This window comes from Microcebus murinus, chromosome 5, assembly GCF_040939455.1.
Source record: "Microcebus murinus isolate Inina chromosome 5, M.murinus_Inina_mat1.0, whole genome shotgun sequence".
Classification (NCBI taxonomy): domain Eukaryota; kingdom Metazoa; phylum Chordata; class Mammalia; order Primates; family Cheirogaleidae; genus Microcebus; species Microcebus murinus.
This window is the reverse complement of record NC_134108.1, coordinates 2196957-2217993: the sequence shown is the minus strand read 5'-3', so window position 1 is coordinate 2217993 and position 21037 is coordinate 2196957. Positions and strand designations below refer to the sequence as shown.

The window sequence follows — 21037 nt, the reverse complement described above, 5'->3', positions numbered from 1 at the left end:
CCGAGACAGGCAGAAATTACCTGGGCTGGGGGCAGCACAGTCGTGAGGGTGGCGGCCTGCCCACCTCGTCTCTACCCCAGGACGTGCAGACATAGGGTGCTGCTTTTCCAATCTAACAAGGACAGCCGAGGCACAATTGTCCTTTCTCAGGCGGTTGCTATTTCAGGAAATGTGTTCTACCAAAACAACTTTCTATTCATCCCATTACTGCTGGAGGACGCAGGCTGCATGTTCTTTTCCTGGAATGGCGGAACCGATTAAGGCTCCTCTGTCCATATGAACGTTGTGTGTGTGCATGCGCGTGTGTGCATGTATGTGTCTACTCAGAAGTGCACGTTCCAGACAAGCAACCTAAGAGAGCCTAGGTTGGCCCTTCAGAGGGCATTCTAAGGTGTAATTTTTAGCGATCATATTTTTCCATTGTAGGAACTTTATTAAGAGCCCACAATAGAGAATTTTTTTAAAGCAGATGTCATGCATCTGCCATTATATATGCAATTTTTTATATTCTAGAGCCATTGGCAACTATTACATCCTCGGCAGAACGATCACACTTTTGAGCTCTCACTTTGAGAACAGAGTGTGGTTTGTTCACGGGCCAAGTTATTGCAACAAGGGAAGATGTCTCTGTTTTCGGAAATTTCTCAATTACGCTTTGCTGCTGAGAGCTGGCACAAAATAGTAACCCAGGAAGATTTACAGAGACTGGGGAGTCTTCCTGTTCTCACCGGATTCCTCGGGCATTATCTTGTATGTATCCCGGCAATCCCCGTGCATCTCGTTCTTGATTTCTCCCTTTGTCAGTTTATTGGGAGCTTAAAAACAATCCCAGTTCTGCTTCTTTTCCCTAAGATTAATCCACATCGCACCCTTTGAAAGGTTCTGCGTCTTAAAATATCTGTACGGTCTCTCGCAGAAACCAGCAGCCTTTCCAGGGACCGCGCTGGCGGCATCTCACACCCCCCACGCGGAGCGGAGTCTCTGCCCTCCGTGCACGTGACTGCTCCAACACCACCCTCTCCCGGGGCCAAGGCACAGCCGGTGACGGCGCTGTGGAGAGGACCCCGCGGCGTGGCATCCCTGAGTGTGGAAGGAGGACACTGTAAAATACTTTCCTTGAAACCTGACTCTCGTGGTCCTTCAAGAACATTTTGTTTTAGTTCTTTATATATAACATCCAGGCTGGATTGAGACTTTTGTTGGACTTGATTGGACTTTTGTTGGGGGAGTGGGAGGGAGTGTTTGGAGCTCTGGTATTGTTTCGAGCACACAGGAATAAAAACGGAAAGCTTAGTTTTGCTACCTGTAACCTATTCAACCACTTGGAAAAGATGCTTATCTCATGCGGGGGAGGGGGGAACGTTCAAGCTTAGCCAAGACCAGCGTCACCCGGGGAATGGCTATTTGGAGAGAGGAAAGTGGGTTTATTTTGGTGCATAAATATTTTCTTAGCTTATTTTGCACACAGAATAAAATTAAAGGCTTCTTAAGAAACTGTTTAAACATCTACTTCTAAGGGAATATCTATCTGGTCTGCTACTCAACAGGAAAAAACCCCGAGGCTTAAACCAAGCAACTCAGCAAACTCAGCAACGCTCTGAGTTGAACATCAGGATTATGGGACAATTTCATGGAGGGGATTACCCCCCACATCTGGCTGTAGATTATGAAGACTTGGAGGTCTATCCCATCATTCCTGGGAATGGGAAACTAGCTCAGGTTAGATTAACACAAGCAAAAGGAAAGCTCAAAAATGACTTGGCCAAAAACGTTCATCTTTCCTGCACACATGTTTTGCTGGCAGCACTTGGAACAGCCTGCTCTCCTGTTTCCAGTCCGACAGAGTGGGCATGAATATCAAGTTGGTGAACGAGAAAAAGAGAACTACATGGGAGAGACGGAGAAGGGGAAGCTCTGAATAACCCCCACCTAAAATTACTGGGCTCTTAGTGACTGTATTCGGAGTCACCTAAAAGCAATTCGATTCAAGCCTCCATAAGAACGGAAAGGCAATTATCCGGGACTCGGTGCTTTTGAAAGTGCATTAGCAAAATGGACCGGGCTTTGGTCTCTGGCCAGATGCGAGCTCTAGTGGGCTTGCAATAGAAACCTTGCGTTTTTAATGGAAGTTAATTGCAGGTGGATGTTAAGTTTGTGGACTGAATGTTGTCATGGTGACTCAGGCAAGAAATTGCCTTTCAGTCTATGCCATGGGAAATTGTCAAAACAGTCTTGGCTTACTCATCTTCCAAGTATATTTTTAAAGAAATTATTTTGGAAAAAACAGCTATCACTGTTTATCGGCCACAGCTTTAAAGGAGTTGCTGCTGCTGTCACTGGGCATTCATCTTGCAGCAACAGAACCGAAATGCTCCCACCATGAGGGAGCCGCCACAACAAAAGCATCTGTCTCGCATTTCCATCAGATCGTCTTAATCTCAGCCTTGAAGTGCTACTTTGTGTCTTCCTCGAGAAACCTAGTGTTTCACCTGCCTGCCTTTGGGCCCACACAGAATCACGCCCACGGTACCAGACCTGTGTCAAGGACGGCCCTATGCCTGCCGTCTCGCTCCCGTTCCCTGGCCCCAGGCAAGCGGGGGGCGCACACGCTGTGTCCTCCCTGGGGGATGGGAATGGGGTGATGTCCCCTCCTGTCCGAGGCAGTGTGGAGGGTGCGGGTTACCCTCTGGCTCCCCCAGACTCACTATGGGAACCGAGAAACCGGTTGGCGGAGCTGCAGCCCTAGCCCCCGAGGGAGTGGCCAAGGAGAGCCCCAGCAGGTGGCCTCGGGGGAGGGAGCTTGCGGACAGGTGTGCGAAGCAGGCCTTGGTCTTTGTGCTTCTCAGTAACCATGGAAGCACAGCCGTCCCCTCTGGACCAAGACGAGGGGCAGAAACTGTAGGTATTATCCCGTCCACAGAAAGGAAACTGAGGCCTAAAGAGGACGCCGTGCAAAGGGGCAGGAGAGCGGTGGGGCTGCGGCGTGTTTTCCCCGCCCTCGATCTCCCCGGCCCGCACTCCACCACAGCGGCCCTCAGACCCAGAACTCCACGATCCTCGCTTGTTACCCTTCACCACGCCGGCCAGGTCTTTAGCACCTTCAGGGCAATAAGTGTGCATGCGTGCGTGTGTGCATGTGCATGTGTTTGTGTGTACATGTGTGTGGGTCTGTGCATGTATGTGTGTTCGTGTATATGCATGTATATGTGTTCGTGTATGTGCATGTGTTTGTGCGTACGTGTGTGTGTATGAAAGAGAGGAGAGAACATGGCATCCTAGTTTCCCGCCCCCCCCAGTAGTCGCGGCACATGGGCTCTGCGAAGACACACGTAGAAGCGAAAGCATCCGTGGGGGACGGCCCGTTACTAGGGATCGCACGTGGGGCTGTAAGCCGGTGTGAGGTCGCAGTCCTCCCCAAGTGCCCGCCCCTGGGAGCCTCGCTCAGCCTCAGGCAAAGTCCATTCGCTCCCAGTCCATGGAGGAGCGGCTGTCCCACAGCCCACGGCTCCCGCGAGACTGTGTTCCATCCCTCTCTCACTCCCAGGACACACAAGGAAAAGGAGACAGGCATGACCCGGGTCTCACACCCGAGCTCTGGGTTTCGGGCCTGTGGCTGCTGAGGCCATCGCAAAGAACTGGTGAAAACGCAGGCACTCGGGTCTCCTTCTACAGGCGGATCCAACACTGCTTCACACGGACTCGCGACACCAGCCGCGAATGTGAATTCTGCCATGGTGAATGCAATTCAGTTTTGCTTAGAAGGCCTTGGCGGCTTCACGTGACTTTCCTCAATGCGTGGATTGAGATAATAAAAGTATATACTCCTCTAATACGGGATCTGTGATTTATTGTTATCGTTTTAAACAGGGAGTCTCACATTTAAGAAGACATCTGGAACCCGCTAACCCAGAAGTCCCCGCGGCAACCTCAGGATGGGAGCAGGAGCCCTGCGCTTGAGGTTCCGCGCCCGGCTGAATCCTGTCAGGCGTCATTTGCTTTGCATGGAAAAAGCAAGACTGAGAGCGATTTGAAATTCTTTCTGAGTCGTCAAAGGGTTACACAAAGCAAATGTAAAATTGTTATTTATTGCCTCAAAATAAATTGCAAGAAACAAATTATCTTCGATTTCAGCAATCGTCCATGCCGTGCACCCTAGCGAGGGGCTGAGACGCCACAGCCAGGCTGCTCAGGCCAAATCCAGGCCCCGCCTCTCGGCTGTGTGACCCTGCACGGGGAAGTGCCTTGCCGTTCTCCTCCACACAATGGGAGTGCAGACCACGAGAGACCACGTGGGCCGAGGGAGTGGGCGTGTGTGAGGGGCTAGAGCAGGCCGGGAGCGCAGTCGGCGTCACGGAGGGACTTGGGGAAGGGAAGGAAGCAGAGACGGCGAGCGAGGACCCTGGACGGCCCTGGAACAAACAGTTAAGAAAGTCAGAGGCGTCCGTCTGTCCGTGACCTGCCTGTCCGTGTGAGAGCGTGGGAAGAGCATGTCGCTCATCAGAGGCACGGACAGACGGACGGACGGACGGGTGCTGGCTGCTGTCAGTCTGCTGCAGTAAGTAAGGCAGGTCCCAAACGTCCCATAGCGGTCACCGGCTTTAAACAGTCGACAACAGAGCAGGAGCTGTAGACGTCCTGGGAAAGAGACTCTGTGAAGCAATCCCCGAAAGGATTGTCTTTGGATTCTCGACGGCAGGATTTGTCTGCACGTCTGCCACCAAACACTGAATTGCATCTCCCGGCCACGATGCTCTCCGTGAACTGCGGCAAAGCGACGTCTTTCAGGCTCCTTGTTGTTCAGCTGGGCACAGCGGGCGGCATTTAGAGAGGTCTACACGGGGAGGGCATTTCCGGGTGTGCAGGTGGGGAACGCCCGGCCTGCACCCAGTTTCTCAACGCCACGTGCAGTGCATGGCTCTGCTCCCGACTTGGGGGACGACTGCTGGCGAGCCCAGGACCCCAATCCCGGGAAGAGGGGGCGCCAGGGAGACCCCGGCCGGGCACCCGCTCAGAGCACGGGAGAGCCTGCAGATAGCGCCCTGCGTCCAGGGGCGTTTCAGGTCGGGGGCATTGCATCGATGGGCGGAAGGGAAGGACTCCAGGAAGGGGCCCGGGAGGCAAGAGGAAGCCTGGAGGGTCTGGCCCCGCCACAGAGGAGGAGGGGGCTGTTCCCAAAGGAGAGTGGCCACAGAACGCCGCTGCCCGAGGATCGAGCTGGTGGAGGATGTGCTGGAAAATCGCCCGTCGGATAGAACAGCACAGGGCCATTTCCTTGTCCTTACAAGAGCAGCGTTGGTGGAATTGAAAGCACAAAATTAGATCACGATGAGACAAAGAGGGAGTGGGACTGGGGACGGGTGGGCAGCAACGCCCCAAGGCCAGGCGGGCCAGCTGGGTCAGCCCGTGACCGGGAGGAGCTCGGGCTCAGGTGGGCTGTGGGATGCACCATCCCAGACCGTGGGCCCCGAGCGCCCCCAGGCACGGGGGACCGGGCGCCGGGGCTCAGACGAGATGGAAGGGCACCCTTGACCATGGACGGGCAACTTCCAATAACGAGAGAAACTGCTTGTAAAAAGAACTTGGCGATCAAAGCAACAAATGTACCTATATCTACATCAATACCTGTATAAACATATGGTATATTTATATAATACACACTGTACATATATATAGATATTATATAATATGTTTGCACATGCGGATGTGTTTACATATGTGTGTATAAACACATAAGAAAGAAAAACAAAGAACTACTTTAAAAGACTCAAAGCTTACATCTGATTCATTCTGCCCCTTCAGCAGACGTGACCTTCCTGAGACCTCCAGGGTCTATCTATTTTCCTAAAGTGAATGTTTGGTTTTTCTCCATTATCCCAAAAGAAAACTTATAGGTATGACCGGACAGAAGGATTTCCCTAGCTCCGGTTCCGACTCTGACCACGCCCTCACTGGCTTCTGCCGCAGCGCCGTACACGATCTTGAGAGGCCACCCGATGCCTGCAGTGAACGCGGGAATGGCAGCGTGTTTGTCCCCACAGTGACATTCAGGGGTGATATGCAGAAAAGCACAGCGGCTCCTTTTCGGTCGAGGTACCCCCTTTTGCTGCCGCCTCTGTCCCAGAAGCCGCCCTCCGTGCACACCTGCCCCATCCGTGGATGCCGCGCCCACCTTCGTGCCCCGTGGCCCTGGCGTTCCTGTCCCGCCCCACCTGTGCTCACACGGCCAGGAACGTGCCCCCGTCTGAAACCCTCGTTGCGCCCAGAAGTCCGCACCAGGTGGCCGGGGTGCGTGAATGAGGAGCCCCCGGCTGGGAGCCGCCCAGCAAAGAGGGACAGCTCAGCTATTCTGCGACAACAGCCAGCTCCACAGTCGGCTTTCTGTCTCTGAAAACAGGCTGGAAACCAGACGTTTCTATTTTATTCCTGATGCTCCACCCAGTGTTAACATAACCTATCACCTCCACGTGACGGACTCCACGACAAAGCAAAGCACGTCTGTGACTGCCCTCGCGTGAGCCTCAGGACTCCGGGCAGAGGCGAGGAATGACGTGATGAAAAAGACAAAAAGAAGCAGAAAATCCAGCCCTGTAGCCAAGATTAAAAAGGCTCAGGATCAATTTGGTCTGGGGAAGGGGAGGGGGTGGCAGCAGGAGATTAAAGCGCGGTTAAAAGAAGGCAGAACAGAAAGAGCCCAGCCCCTGTCCCAGGCTCAGGACTCGAAAGTTAATTCCGTGACTCTGCTGGAGGCCACTGCTGTCTCTCAGTGCCCTGCAGACGGGGCCTCTTTGTACAGCAAGCCCCAAGCGAGGCCGGAGGGGGCTGGTGTCCAGCCAGCGTTTGCTGAGTGTCCAGTATGTGCCAGGCTTAGCAGCGGCATCGCAACTCTCTGACATGCTTTTCAAAGGATCAAAAAGCATGTTGGGGTCAGCTCATTATTTTATTTGCACATCAAGGTATCTGACAATAGAACAGACTGTTTCACAAATCATTAAGAATTGAAAATAGCACCACTAAACACACACACATAAACACGCACACACAACCTGGTGTCCGGCAGGCAGCCGCCACTGCTGCTGTGTGTGTCCGGCAAGCCCAGGCACAGCGCTTGTTCTCGTGCTTGGGCGCAAGCTTTGGGATCTTTGTCCTTATTGGTCTAGGGACTGCACGGGCTGCCTCTGTCTCTCCACCCGCCACCTCGCCACTCCTGCCTCCACCACGACACCGTAATAACCATTGCTTGCTTCAAGTAGCAGGGAATCAAGGGAACAATTTCTATGTTCAAGTTCCACCAAATCGAGATGATTGCAAAATGCAAGTCTATAAAATGGGACAGGCATGCTCATCCCAAAACGGAAAGAAAAGAGAAAAAAGAGGGGGGAAACCGAGAGAGCACGTCAGAGCAAAGGTGGCTCTGCCTAGGCTGCCCTCCTGCTCTGGTGGGGGCCGGGGAGGCAGACAAAAAAGAACGTCCCCCACGGGGAATTGTAACCTCCCTCGTCTCTGTTCTAAAATTTCTTCTCGTAAAGCCCAATAGGTAAAGAGTGAGTCATGGCAGAGAAAGGAAATTCAACTAGCTGTCACACTGGAGGCACTTTGTAGGTTTTATAAGGTAAAATACATGAAAGACACTGGTGGCTGCATGTCTGCCAGATGGGCAGGTTCTGTGACTGTCCTTGTGGAATACCTCAATGTTTCCTGTCAACGTTGCAGCAGCGCCTGCTCCTGCCCCCGCGGTCACACCTACATCAGGGTTTACAATGGGAGACCCTGCGATCCTCTAACTTGCAATCTGCTTAGCACAAACTTCTGCAGAGTCTTATTCAAAGCATGTATGGAGAAGCCGGGTATGGTGGTGCACATGCCTGTCGTCCCAGCTACTCAGGAGGCTGAGGCGGGGAAGGTTGCTTGAGCCCAGGAGTTCAAGTCCAGCCTGGGCAACACGGCAAGACTCCGTCTCTAAAACAAATGTTCACATATATGTATGAAGCTTGGGTTGGGGTGGGGGAGAGAGAGAAGAGAGCAACTGGCAGAGGGAAAGCTAAAGTCTTGCAAACTTGCAAACGCTGCTACCTGACCACCCTTCCACGCTTTCCTGGGTGCTCCCTGGTCATGCCGTGCGAGGTCTGATTTGTGTTTCTCAATCCCGAGCGTAAGGGACTCCTTCCTATCATACCCCAGATGACTCTGAAAAACACGGCCAGGCGCTTAACCCACTCCGGGGCTACACGGAGCAGAGGGGCCATGCTGGGTGGGCCGTACAGAGACAATGGGGTCACTTGCTCCTGGGCACCCCGTGCCTTGGCCCAGGATGGGACGGGAAGCAGTGTCCGACAGAGACAGCTTCACACGTCCACCCACAGAGACGCTGTGGACACCACCGCGGGGACCGGCCCGATCTCCCCAGGGCACCCACACCGTCTGGCCGTCCCCGAGCTCAGGGTGCACGCCCCCAAGCCCCAGCGTGTTCCACGGGCCATCTTCACGCCTGTGACCAAGACCAGAGCAACACACTCCACAGGGAAGCTCTGCATGCCTGTTTGGTGTGGCTGGGCCACACCTGGACCGTGAAGACACAGATGCTGACAACACAACTTCGGATTTGCCGAGAAGCGCAGCTCCTCACAGTACACACAAAGCCAAATGACGTTTTGCCAAGAATCACCAACCATTTCTTTCTTGCACAGGCTATAAACTAGACTGAAAAAAAGATTATGGGAAAAGAGCAAAAAGTTATAATCCTCCCTACCACAGCATTTGCTTGTTTTCTGAGTTTATTTAAATCAGGGTGCAATTCAAGATAGTATTCGGGAATTCGTCTAGCTGCTTAGCTAAAACAATTAGGATTAGACCCACTTTGAGATTTTCTGTGGCCACCCATCAGTTGTCATTAACGACAGGATTCTACTGACATAATCCGTATGTGTAATAAGCAAATTCAACTTGTGCAAGATAACAGTATCAAGAATCTCTTAGTCAACCAATTCTCTGTGTTAAACTGTGAGTAAAAATAGGTTCCTTCCAGCTCTTAGGGAACAAACAAACAGAACACGTTCAGGCCCAGACGGGAGCTCCACAAATACGGGAAAAGTAACGCAGTGGGATTCGGGACCTTTCCCGCAGGGCGGGGAGCGGCCTGAGACCAGCCGGGACTCGGCGTCCCTCAGGACTTGAGGCCCCCAGAGCGGGGGCCGAGGCTGCCTCGCCCCTCGGCGGGTCCTGGTCTTGCCCACTGCCTCGGCAAGGCCCCCCGGCAGAGCTCCAGGAAGCTGCCGGGAAATCAGGACTGTTTTTGCTTAACGCGAATTAACGCATCGGCGAGGATGAACATGAGCCTAACCGGAAGGCAAGTTCCAACCGACCTGTTTGACCCTCCAGCCCCACCCCAAGAAGAGGCCCGCCTTGCCTGCCCCGAGTGCTGACGATGGCAGGCCCCGGGGCATCGCCGTGACACGCGAGGTCATCACACGCGTGTACAGCCGGGGCCGGAAGAGTTACAAACAGCCGTGACACCACCTTACGAGTTTTCTTACTTATAATGGCATTAAAACCAGACAGCGGCTTGGAATAGGCTGAGACATCTACCTTCGCCCGAAAGCGTCCACGTGAGGGCTGATTCCTAGAAGAGCTGCCGCCGAGACCCGAACCTCACACGGGCCCTGAGGTCTGACAGCTGCTCGCCACCGGCCCGAGAATCCCATGGCCAGCCGGCGCCACGCCAGCCTCGACGGCCGGGTTTGTCTGGGCGTCACGTCTCTTTCGCTGTCTGTGATCCCAGCTCACTTCGCAGGCAGGAAACGGCTTTAAAAGGAACGCCGCGCACGAAACGACCCGCAGCTTCAGAGTAAAACTCACGGGCGTAACGCACAGCGAAATGACACTCCCGGGCCCGCGGGCAAGGCAGACCCCTGCTGTACAGAGACAAGATTGCACAACTCCACGCACTCAGCTTCACACCGAACGTCAAAAAATTTACATTTCACGGCGCAGCATCCCTCCCTTCTGAGAGCACGCTGCAGCTGGCTTCGCTGGAACAACCCAAGAAGATGAAACAGACTTCACGTCTAACGGTTTTGTTTGGTTTTGTTTTTAAATGCAACTCACAAGGCACGTAGGAAAATAAGCCCGCAGGAAGGCTTCTTACCTCTGCTGACGCAGCTGCCTTGGTCTCCGGCGAGGCCGCGTCAACTTTGCCCTGTTAAAACAGAAAGTGAAGAGAGAACGCCGTCAGGCCCCGGGCGTACTGACAGCGCGCAGCCGCATCGGCCGGGACACCCGCAACCGCACTAACCGAGCCTGTGCACTTCTTGTTCCTGAACATTAATCTCCACATGATTTTAAATATTTGGAAGAGTCTCTCTAGCTCTCAGGAAGCCCTTCGGTGAAAACCTAAAGAAGGGAACTTGTGACTTTTGTGCAACTTTAAAATTCAGCCAAAGGAAGTGATGATGTGCCCATCAGCAACCTCAAAACTCAACCGAAAAAAAAAAAAAAGTCTCTTGTTTCAGCACCAGCGGCACAATATTTAACCAAAGCGCTGGTCTCATCGCCAATGGGGCGGGCAGGCGTTTCAAGGTGAACTCTAAACTCTCTGTGATATGGAAGACACTCACGCCAGGTTTTTGGTCCGCAGATTTCGTTTTAATCTGTTATATGCTAATAACACATGTGTACTTAAAATTTCAATCGTGCTGAGTCACAGGGTTTCAGACCCAGAAGCACTTATGCCTGGGTCTCCTTTCTCCTTCCCAAGCCTCTTTTTTTTGGCTCGAACGGTGTGGAGAAAACCTGGAGATTTTACCTGGCAGCATGGTTTCAGCATCTTTGAGAACAGAAGTGAATATCCTTATTCCAATCATTGCACATGGGATACTGCAGGGGCCAAGTTTTCATTTTCTGTTTTATCCGTGATCTTTCCTCCTGACATATTCCTTTTCTGCCCTCTGTCCCTTGGCTTCTAGCCCCTAAAATATGAGCTAAAGAAAGAGGCCAACATGCAAGGCCATCCCCTTTGCCCCTGCTGATAGTCATGGTGCAAATATCAGGAGGAAGAAGAGGGTCGGAATTGTCCCTAAACGAAATGAGAAGGCTGCTGCCCCCGGTCGATGTCATGCAGCTGTGGGGCCTGCCCCTCCCAGCTCCTCCCAGCACCTCCTGCTCCTCTCGTCAGAGGGGCCCAGAGGGGCCACAAGGAGAGAAGCTGCCCTGTTGGCTATTCCCAGCCCCCGCACGGCCCGTCTCCCCAACGCGACACTCCAGCTGCGGGTCATCAGCACTGTCTTTGCTTCCTGGACGTTCTCCGGGGCCTGGGCCCGGGACAACCCAGGTGCTCGTTGCAGACACGTGGGAGCTTCACAAATACCCCGCCCAGATAAACTGAACCTTTGGGGCCAGAATCCTGGCACATGAGCACTTGTAGTGCTTTCTAGATCATTCTACGTGCAGCCAAGGCTGAGAATCAGTGCTCTGCATGTTTCTTTGTCCTTGTTTTATGTCCCCAACTACATGTCAATTATTTAAAGGCACAAACACAGTTCCTGATCCTGTTTTACGACTTGCGATTGCAGCTTCGGTACCAGCCGGCATTGCACTGGGCGTGTGGGGGTCTCTGCAGACAAGCCCCCTTCTTGGCGAACGGAACCTTCTTTCTGTGGGCCAACAATCCCGTGTAATCCAGGAGAGAATGGTTCTGCCCGAGACCCCGCGCTGGGAGGGCACAGGGCCCAGGCCTGCACACGCTCCCTGGGCGCATGCCTGCTCACAGATGGGCGTGACGCCCAAAACGAAGGCCCTGCACAGCTCCGTAGAGCCAGCGGCCTGGCTTGTCCTGGGGGCGGCCGGCTGCAAGGATGACCCAGGCCTGGAGCTCGTGCCAGCTTTGCCCAGGGGATGCGCCTTCCCGGGAACAAGGTCACCCGAGGGCCGGGAGAAACTCGGCGTCCTGCTGGCCGCTCTGGAACCTCTGGATCCAGACCCACCAGAACCGTCTCTTTCCAAGCACATGAGCCAGTGAATGGCCAATTTGCTTAAGACAGTTTGACTTGGCTCCTGCAGTTGAAAAGGATGGCGAGACCTAATGCAACGGAAGCGATGCTTTTATGGATAAACGCCCAGCAGCCCGAAGTGAAAATCTCCAACGTGCCACAACGTTGTGCGTTTGCCATTCTTCAACTGCACGGCCAACCTGCCGAGCCGCCAGCCTGTTTGCTGGGAAACACACGTGGTCAGTGCGCCTAACCCGGCCATGGAGAACCCCCTGGGACTTCGCATACAGGGCACGCTACGCCTGCCCCCCCCCCAAAAAACACAAGTCTTCCGCATTCTCTCACTTACAGTCACTGACCCTCTTTCACCCCTCATCTCCAGGACTCCCCAGTTTGCAAACAACATTAAGGACAACAGAGAATGAAATGGGGGGGGGGATCAGAATGACCTAGAAATTGAACGATGAGCCCAATCGTGGTGCAGCCACGCCATTCCTTCGGCCTCCCCCTTCTCCTAGCCCCGCTGGCCCCACCCCCTCTGACTGGGTGGTCAGCCTGCTGGGCCCCACGGCTGGGCCACGCCTGGGTGGGCGGGGGATGGGGGCTTTCAACTCCAACCCGGGTATGAGTGGAAAGGACCCCTCCCTCCTCTTCCTCCTCCCTGGGAACGTCTGGATGGGGGGTGGGGGAGGACAGGGGGTCTTGGGGAGGGAAGGGAGGGGCCAAAGGCACAATCTGCACCTGGCTGCCCGGGACGCCCCCACGAGGGGCTTTCCACAAGGGTGCCGGAGCCCGGCAGGAAATCCTGACTCCGAATCCATCCCTCTGCCCTCGGTCCTCCCCGTTCACATCCTGTTCCCTACCTGCGACCGTGTTATCGTCAGACTATATTTAGCCTGGAAGGAAAATGGCAGCCGTTGGGGTGACTTAAAACACATCATAGAACGTAAACAATCGTGCCCCAGGGGTGTTCGGTGAAGAGGAACCTCGCCAGCTCAGTTGGTGGAAAATAAATGAAAATAGTCAAACAAATATTTTTCTGTTTTGTCTGTTGGAATAAAGTATCAAAAATTTTCAGACAAATGATCGATAACCGGTTAGAGAAAAAATGTGGATTGAATCTTTTTTTTTTTTAAAGTCTATACGGTGACCCTGTGTCTCGCGGCAGGCGTGAACGGCCAACGCTGCAGCTTTCGAGCCGCCCGGCGCTTCCACCTGGGTGGCCGCGTGTCACCCAAGGCTGGTGGGTCTTTCAACGCTGCCTTTTGGTAAAGCTGACCACCCGCCTTATAAATCAAAGGGGTCCGGCCGGCCGGCAGTGTCCCTGCTCTCGGGTGCCGGGCTGCCTTGCGGTCGGAGCGTCATCCTGCAGAAGACGCGGTTAGACCGGACCAGCACACGGTTGCTGGAGTCAGTAGAAGCTGTTGCTTTCTTTTTTTTTTTTTTTATTTCAGCATATTATGGGGGTACAGATTTTAAGGTTTCAATAAATGCCCATTCCCCCTCCCAAAATTCTGAGTCTCCATCATGCCCATCCCCCAGATGGTGCACATCTCACTCATTATGTTTGTATATACCCGCCCCCCTCCCCCCTCCCACCTGCCCAATACCCTATTACTGTAGTACCTATGTGACCACTTAGGTGCTGCTCAGTTAATACCAGTTTGCTGGTGAGTATATGTGGTGCTTGTTTTTCCATTCTTGGGATACTTCACTTAGTAGTATGGGTTCCAGCTCTAACCAGGAAAATATAAGATGTGCTATATCACCATTGTTTCTTAGAGCTGAATAATACTCCATGGTATACATATACCACGTTTTATTAATCCATTCTTGGATTGATGGGCACTTGGGCTGTTTCCACAGCCTTGCAATTATGAATTGTGCTGCTATAAACATTCGAGTGCAGGTGTCTTTTTTGTAGAGTGTCATTGGATCATTTGGGTAGAAGCTGTTGCTTTCTAAACGACATCAGCACATGGCATTCTAGGAAAGCCTAACACTTCCCGGCGGTGACGTGCTTGTCGCGGTGCCGCTGTGGTTTGCAACCAGCACACGCACACGGAGCCGGACATCCCTGGTCTTGGAAGGAGCGGTGGCTGTCCCTGCCCTGCTCTGAGCCTGCCCCCAGCACCTGCTTGTGAACCGTCACAGCAGCGTCCCAAGCAGCCGGCCAGCACATTTGTTTCCTGACACTAGAACCTGGGCAAGTCCCTGAGCCACTCAGCCTCAGTTTCCCCATTTGTACAACTGAGGCAAGACGGGACCTGCCTTATACAGGGGTGGCGGGAGGGACAGTGAGCTGGTCCCTATGGGCTCCCGGCACACGCGGCAGTCACCAAGCGCCCGCCTGGCCATAATGTAGGAACATGAAGGGGGACCCAAGTCACAGGCACACGGAGAGCCCCAGAGACGGCGTGCCCTCCTCTGGGAGCCCGGCCTGCGTGTTTCTTGTCTGTGGTCTCGCAGAGCCAGTGGCTCGAGGGGCTGGAACCCACCTGGACTGTCCTTGATTTCCGGCCCCGGCTTCCAGTGCACGAGAGGGGGCAGGACAGCGGAAGGGAACGGCAGGTGGCACAGAACTTCACAGGGGACAAACGACCCGCCCACCCTGTACCTGTGCTTGGCATAATCTGATTCTATTTCTTATCAATAATTAGACCGTATAATCAGTTTTAAGATTCTGTCATTTGGAAATCATTTGGAAATTACCAGAATGGTTCATTTAAATGCTGGGTTTGCCCAGACTTTGGGGAGCAGTCTTGACTCTTAACCGCTTCGGCACGAGCGTCGACTGTAGCCGACAGCCGCAGATGGACGTGCACAGCCGAGCGTCAACTATAGCCGACAGCCGCAGATGGACGTGCACAACGACTGTAGCCGACAGCCGTGATATGACTTTTCTAATTTTTCATTTATCAAAATAAAATTGTGACCATTTAAAAATAACATAATAAAACCATGTCTGTTACCTATTCTGATTTACATGACGAGTAAAGCTGTCTGTAAAGTAGAATAAGCTCTCAGTGCTTACAAGCTTTCCTCACCACACGAGAGCAAGATGGACGCGTCGTCCGCACAGGCCACTGTGCGGACTGTGCGTGCGGCTGTGGGCGAGGGGTCGCGGCCGGTGAGCGCCGTGCCCGAGTGGCTAAATGTCTTCGGCGGCTTTGACATGCACTTTGGGCCCTTCCTCCAAAAACCAGGCACCCAGCCAGTCCCCTGCACAGAACCCAGAGGGCGCAGCTGCTGGTTTCTGGAGCGTCTGCATCCCGCAGTCCCCGTGGTCCTCCACAGAGTCCCTGGCTCTCCCTCCTGGCTTCGCACCACGGCCACCAGGTGCCAGCAGAGGACAGAGCGAGAGGAGTCCGCACGCCTGTGCCGCCTGGGAAGCCCTGGGAACGTGTAAATACGGCCTTTGTTCTTCTCCTGCCTTACTGCTGCGCTCCTGCGGGGATGACAGTGCTGACCTCGCCAGCACCAAAGGGAGGACGGCGGGCTTGTTTGTCCCCAAGACCCCCACCCTCATCCGGTCCCCTCGGCGCTCTCCGCTGTTTGTCAGCGGTACCCGGATTTTTGTCACTCTGGAGGATTCGATGCTTGGGTGCTGTAGCATCAGCCAAGAAATCGCCTCTCTTCGGGCACTTGCTGGCGTGGGGACTGCAGCCCGTGAGGCTTTTCTAGATAAACGTGGTTAGTATGCGTGAGGATGCTCCTGCGGTGATGCGCACACGGCGCGTCCTCGCTCCCGGGATCTCCTGGCTGGGGCTGGGACCTGGGGCAGGGAGGGGACCGCTCCCCCGAGGGGGCCGTCTCCTGGGGCTGGGGCGCCCCTGTGCGGTCAGGAGAGCAAGCCGACAGGCGTGGCAGGTCGGAGCTAGGTGAGGGTGGAGAGATTGGCTCTACCCGGTCACCCAGAGGATGGCCATGGGGGTGGCCACGCCATGCGCCTCGTTCCAGAGCCAAGGGAAGACCGGGAGGGGTTCTGGGCCGCAGCCCCACCTTGGGGGCAGGTCCACGATAAAACACTTGGAGGAGGGACGGCTTGGGGGACTTCTGCTTCCAGCGAGGCGGACGGACTTACCTGAGCACCATCCTGCCATGCCACGCGGAAGGGACGGATAAACAAAGCCAAAAAAGGAGTTCAATGAGCGGCCGAGTTGTAAGAAAGAGGGTAAACCCAGGGGCCCCAGCGCAGAGAGGGGCTGAAGGAGGGAGAATCGAGCCCGCAGACAAACACGGAGACCGTCCTTGGGTGGTTCTGTGTCTGTAATGCACAGTCTCGGTTGTTTTGCGTTGTGTTTTAAATTTTTTGTCCAGGTGAATTTCACTTTACATAAAATTTGCCATTTTAAAGTGAAGAATTAAGAGGCCTTTGGCACGTTGGTGATGGTGTGTTGTCACCTAATTCCAGCACATTCGCATGGCCCCGTGCCTCGGAGCAGGCGCTCCCATCCCGCCCCGCCCGGCCGCCCAGTGCACGCGCTGTCTCTGCATTTGCCTGTCCCGGTATTTCATTCGGTGAGTTGGCTGGTGAGTCACGCTCTACGGGGTCTCTGTGGCTGCCCCTTCCCTCGGCAGCAGGTTTCCAGGGTTCTTCCACGTTGCTGCACGTACGGGTGCTTCTTTCCTACCTGTGGCTCAGTAGCACCTTACTGTTGTGCAAACCACGGTTTGTTTTCCGTCCACTCACCGGTGGACGTCTGGGCTGTTTGCACCCGTTGGCTGCTGTGAATAGCGCCACTGTGGACGTGTGCACGTTTCTGTTTGGGCACCTGTTTTCTCTTGGGGACACACCTAGGCGTGGGCCACCCAGTGCCCTGTCTTGTGCTTGTTGGCCATCTGTCTGTCTTCTCTGCAGAAACGTCTGTTGAAGTGCTTTGCCCATTTTTAACTGGGCTGTGTGTCTTTTTGTTGTCCAGCCTCCGGTTTTAACACCCAAGGAGACCCAGGGAAGGGGAAAGGGGCTGGCGAGGTGAGGGGCTGGCACTGAGGTGGCTGCAGAGGGCTGAACAGGGAGGGAGGCCTGCAGCACAGTCCACTGGTCGGCTAGGGAGAGAGGAAGGAGGTGTGTGTACAGCTTGTCCTGGGCGCGGGTTAAATGCGTATGTAAGTCTTCCCTTATGATTGGAAATGCCAAGCCTGTGCCTTCCGGGAGTGCGGGTGTGAATTTATAACGACAGGATGGTTCCAGCTGAAGTTTAAGGTGACGGTTGGTCTCGTGCCAGGAACACATCGAGTCGCAAACATAGATCCCTGCTGGAGGGACGCTGCCCCAGACTGGGCTAGAGGAAAATGTTGGAATCACTCTTCTAGACATTGGCCTAGGCAAAGAATTTATGAAGAAGACCCCGAAGGCGATCACAACAAAAACAAACAAATGGGACCTGATCAAACATGGGCAAAATATGTAACCTTAACACTTGTACCCACATAATATGCTAAAATTAAAAAAATAAAATTAAAATTAAAAAAATAAATAAAATAAATAATCAACCAAAAAGAAAAAGATAATAAACTTTATTGAAAGAACTAAAAGAAGACTAAAATAAATGATGACAAATATCATATTCAAGAATGGAAATCTTAGTATGGTAAAAATGTCAATTTCCCCCAAGTCAATCTATAAAGTGAATTGAGTTAAATCGTAATTCAAAAAGGATTGTTTTTTCCTGAGTTTAATTCAAAGCGCTTTGAAGGCTGAAGAATAGCCAGCACCGTTTTAAAGAAGGGAGAAGCAGAGACACGCCCGCCAGAGAGACGCCAGCACCACCCCCACGCCCGGGGAAACTGAGTCTGGGCGGCGCAACAGCGGCGCTGGAGCCCGGTGGGGCCGAGGCCGCCTCGGTGGACGTCACTGGCTGATTGGCTAGTCAGCCCCATACCGTGTGTAGAAATAAATGCAAGACGACGTGTTAAAGGCCAAAATGTGAAAAAACCAAACTACGCAATTTTTAAAAGGACATTCAGGAGATTATGTACGTTTTTCTCTTTTTAACCTGTGCGACTGAAATAATTTTTCAAACAACTCAAAAACCCAGGCATCGTTTTGTTTTTATTTTTTAAATCAATACATATGACTGCATTTAAATGAAAAAACATTTTTCTGGACAAACGATACCACAAAGTCAACAGAGGCCACATGCTAGAAGAATAGGCTCGCGACCCACATAAGGGACAAAGGGCCAGCGTCAGGGACGGATTCCGACTGACTCACGCTCATGAGTCGCGTTCACACCCACTGTTCACACCCACCGCGAACACACTGTAAGTGGCCACACGGGTCCAGCGGGGATTGATGAGAGCAACCGGGGGTGGGGGGGAGCGGGACCCTGATGCACCACGCAGAGCACACGGATGCTCCGACACATCCACGGCCCAACCCCTTCCAGAAGCAAGTTGTCGACGGCAGGTTCATTTGGAAGTGCACTCATCTTGGGGCCCGCCCACCTCACTTTTAAGTATCTAGAGGAGGCGTCCTGCTGCGGGCCGCCTAGCACATTTATCTGGCCCGCCGGGTGTTTTTGCCGCCGCTGACTGTCCTGCTTAGCAGCCGACTCGTCCCCGGCCCACGGTGCGCACGCTCCAACGGTCTCAGGGATGGTGAACTGGCCCCCTGTTTAAAAAGTTTGGTGACCCCTGCTCTAGACCAGGCAGAATCACTCCAGCACGTACCCACGGGGCACAGGGGCCAGGTCTTCTACTGGCACTGCTTGAAAGATCAGAAACGTGCAAATCGTCTAACTACTCCTTGTTAGCAGCTGGAAAAATAAACCGAGGCATTTTCCATCCAGAGAAATGCCGTACAGCACTCCAGGCAGGTGAACAAGAGCTCGGCGATCAACAAGGATAAATCCCTGAGGTATCACAAGGGGTGGTTTTAAAAGTAAGCTTTAAAAGCAAAGAGGCTACAATTCTATGCAGTGAAAATGTCAAACAAACCCACAATTTACAGATCCAGACCGTTATGCACTGAATTGTATCCTTCAAATGTCTATGTCAGCCTGTAATCCTAGCACTCTGGGAGACCGAGGCGGGAGGGTCGTTTGAGCTCAGGAGTTCAAGACCAGCCTGAGCAAGAGCGAGACCCTGTCTCTACTAAAAAAAGTAGAAAGAAATTAGCTGGGCAACCAAAAATATAGAGAGAGATGGGCCAGGCGAGGTGGCTTATGGCTGTAATCCTAGCACTCTGGGAGGCTGAGGCGGGCAGATTGCTCGAGATCAGGAGTTTGAAACCAGCCTGAGCAAGAGTGAGACCCTGTCTCTACTAAAAATAGAAAGGAATTAATTGGCCAACTAAAAATATATAGAGAAAAATTAGCTGGTGCATGCCTGTAGTCCCAGCTACTCGGGAGGCTGAGGCAGGAGAATCACTTGAGCCCAGGAGTTTGAGGCTGCTGTGAGCTAGGCTGATGCCATGGCACTCTAGCCAGGGCAAAAGAGTGAGCCTCTGTATAATATAAATATATATATATATATATATATATATAGAGAGAGAGAGAGAGAGAGAGAGAGAGAGAGAAAATTAGCTGAGCATGGTGGTGCATGCCTGTAGTCCCAGCTACTCAGGAGGCTGAGGCAGGAGGATCACTTGAGCCCAGGAGTTTGAGGCTGCTGTGAGCTAGGCTGACGCCACGGCACTCTAGCCCGGGCGACACAGTGAGACTCTGTCACAAAAATAAAAATTCCTGTGTCGAAGCCCTAAGCCCTGGCACCTCCGCACCAGACTGTCTTTGGAGACAGGTCTATGCAGAGGGGGTCGCGTGAATGGGGCCACCAGGGCGGCGCTAATCCGACAGGGCTGGTCCTCGATTGATTGACAGGCTGCAGAAGAACCCAACCCCGCCAGCGCCTGGCCCTGGGACCCCCAGCCTCCAGGACGGTGGCACAGGGCGTGTCTGCTGTCCAGGCCGGCCTGTCCGCGGCGTGTCACGGCAGCCCTAGCCAAGCAGCACACAGACCTACACGCTCACATTGCAAGGCCACGCGTGGGAACCGTGAGCAACAACGGCGGGAGGGTGGCTGATCTGAGCAAGGAGGGAGACTTCGGCCGACTCTCTGGGACGCACGGCAGGTCGTCAGCGTCTCTGCCCCTCGGCGGAGAGCATATAAATGTGTGTGTCATTCCCTGTACATCCCTGTCATTCCCTGTGTCATTTTCGTACATTTAAAATGTCTCTTAATTTAGAGTTTTTGAATTAAAGCTTAGCTGACGGCCACAGGCCTTGGAGCTTTGGATTTGGGTTTAAGAAGAGAAATACAGCCCAGTGGAGTGTTTCTAGGGGCCCAGGCATGGAGGACCCCAGGAGGACCTGGAGTCCAGCAGCCCCCGCGGGGCTGGGTTTAGAGCCTGACAAGACGGCCCGAGCGGGGCTGGGGGCGCACACTTGGTGACCCCCACGCTTGGCAGTGGGACAGGGGAGAGAGACCCGCGGGCACACTGGCTTCCACGCCCTCCCGTCCTGTCCACAGGGTGCCGTCTGCGTGGGTGGGTGAGTTTCAGGGACGTTGCATGCACTTAAGCAAATCACCTCTGCTCGGTGACCTTTTACCCCAGACTCATGTCCCAGGTAAGGAACTGACGGGCACCCAGCCCCGGGAGGGAGGCAAGGCCCAGGCTGGGGTCACCCTCACTCAGCCGCTGGGGAATGACCCAAGGAATCCCCGGGGCCGGGAGCTGGCGGGCACGGTCAGTGGCTGAGGCCGGGAAGGCAGCGTGGGGAGGGACAGGGACAGGGACAGCTGCAGGAAGGCAGCACTGTAGAGCCCGCGGAGGGTGGTGATGCTCCTCCTCCTCCTCCCCTGCGGGAGGAGACAGCCCCTGTGCTGCCTTCCACCTGCTCAGAGGGGGAGAAGGGCTGTCTCCGGAAGTGGCTGAGGAGTGGAGCCGCTGCGTCCGAGGGCGCCATAGTTGCAGGCTGTGCTGCGTCCCCCAAACCCGGATGGAAGCTCTAAGCCAGCACCTCGAAACGTGGCCTGCTCTGGAGAAAGGCCGCTGCAGACGCACTTAGTGGCGGTGAGGTCATCTGGAGTTGGGGGCTCGGGTCAGATGTGCG

The 21037-nt window shown here is 53.9% G+C and overlaps 1 protein-coding gene across 2 annotated transcripts in view; it reads right to left on the bottom strand.

Moving 5' to 3' along the window:
- Nucleotides 1-21037, bottom strand: part of RPS6KA2 (ribosomal protein S6 kinase A2) — a 326066-nt gene that overhangs the window by 247845 nt on the left and 57184 nt on the right. The window contains exons 1-2 of one of the 2 annotated variants that reach the window (XM_012776809.3): nt 10289-10544; nt 10142-10192 (exon numbers count right to left, since the gene is read on the bottom strand). In XM_012776809.3, the coding sequence (XP_012632263.2) occupies nt 10142-10192; nt 10289-10330 (93 nt within the window). In that variant the 5' untranslated portion in view covers nt 10331-10544. Of the gene's footprint in view, nt 1-10141; nt 10193-10288; nt 10545-21037 lie in introns of those variants that run through there. The other variant, XM_012776807.3, reaches the window with a different exon arrangement.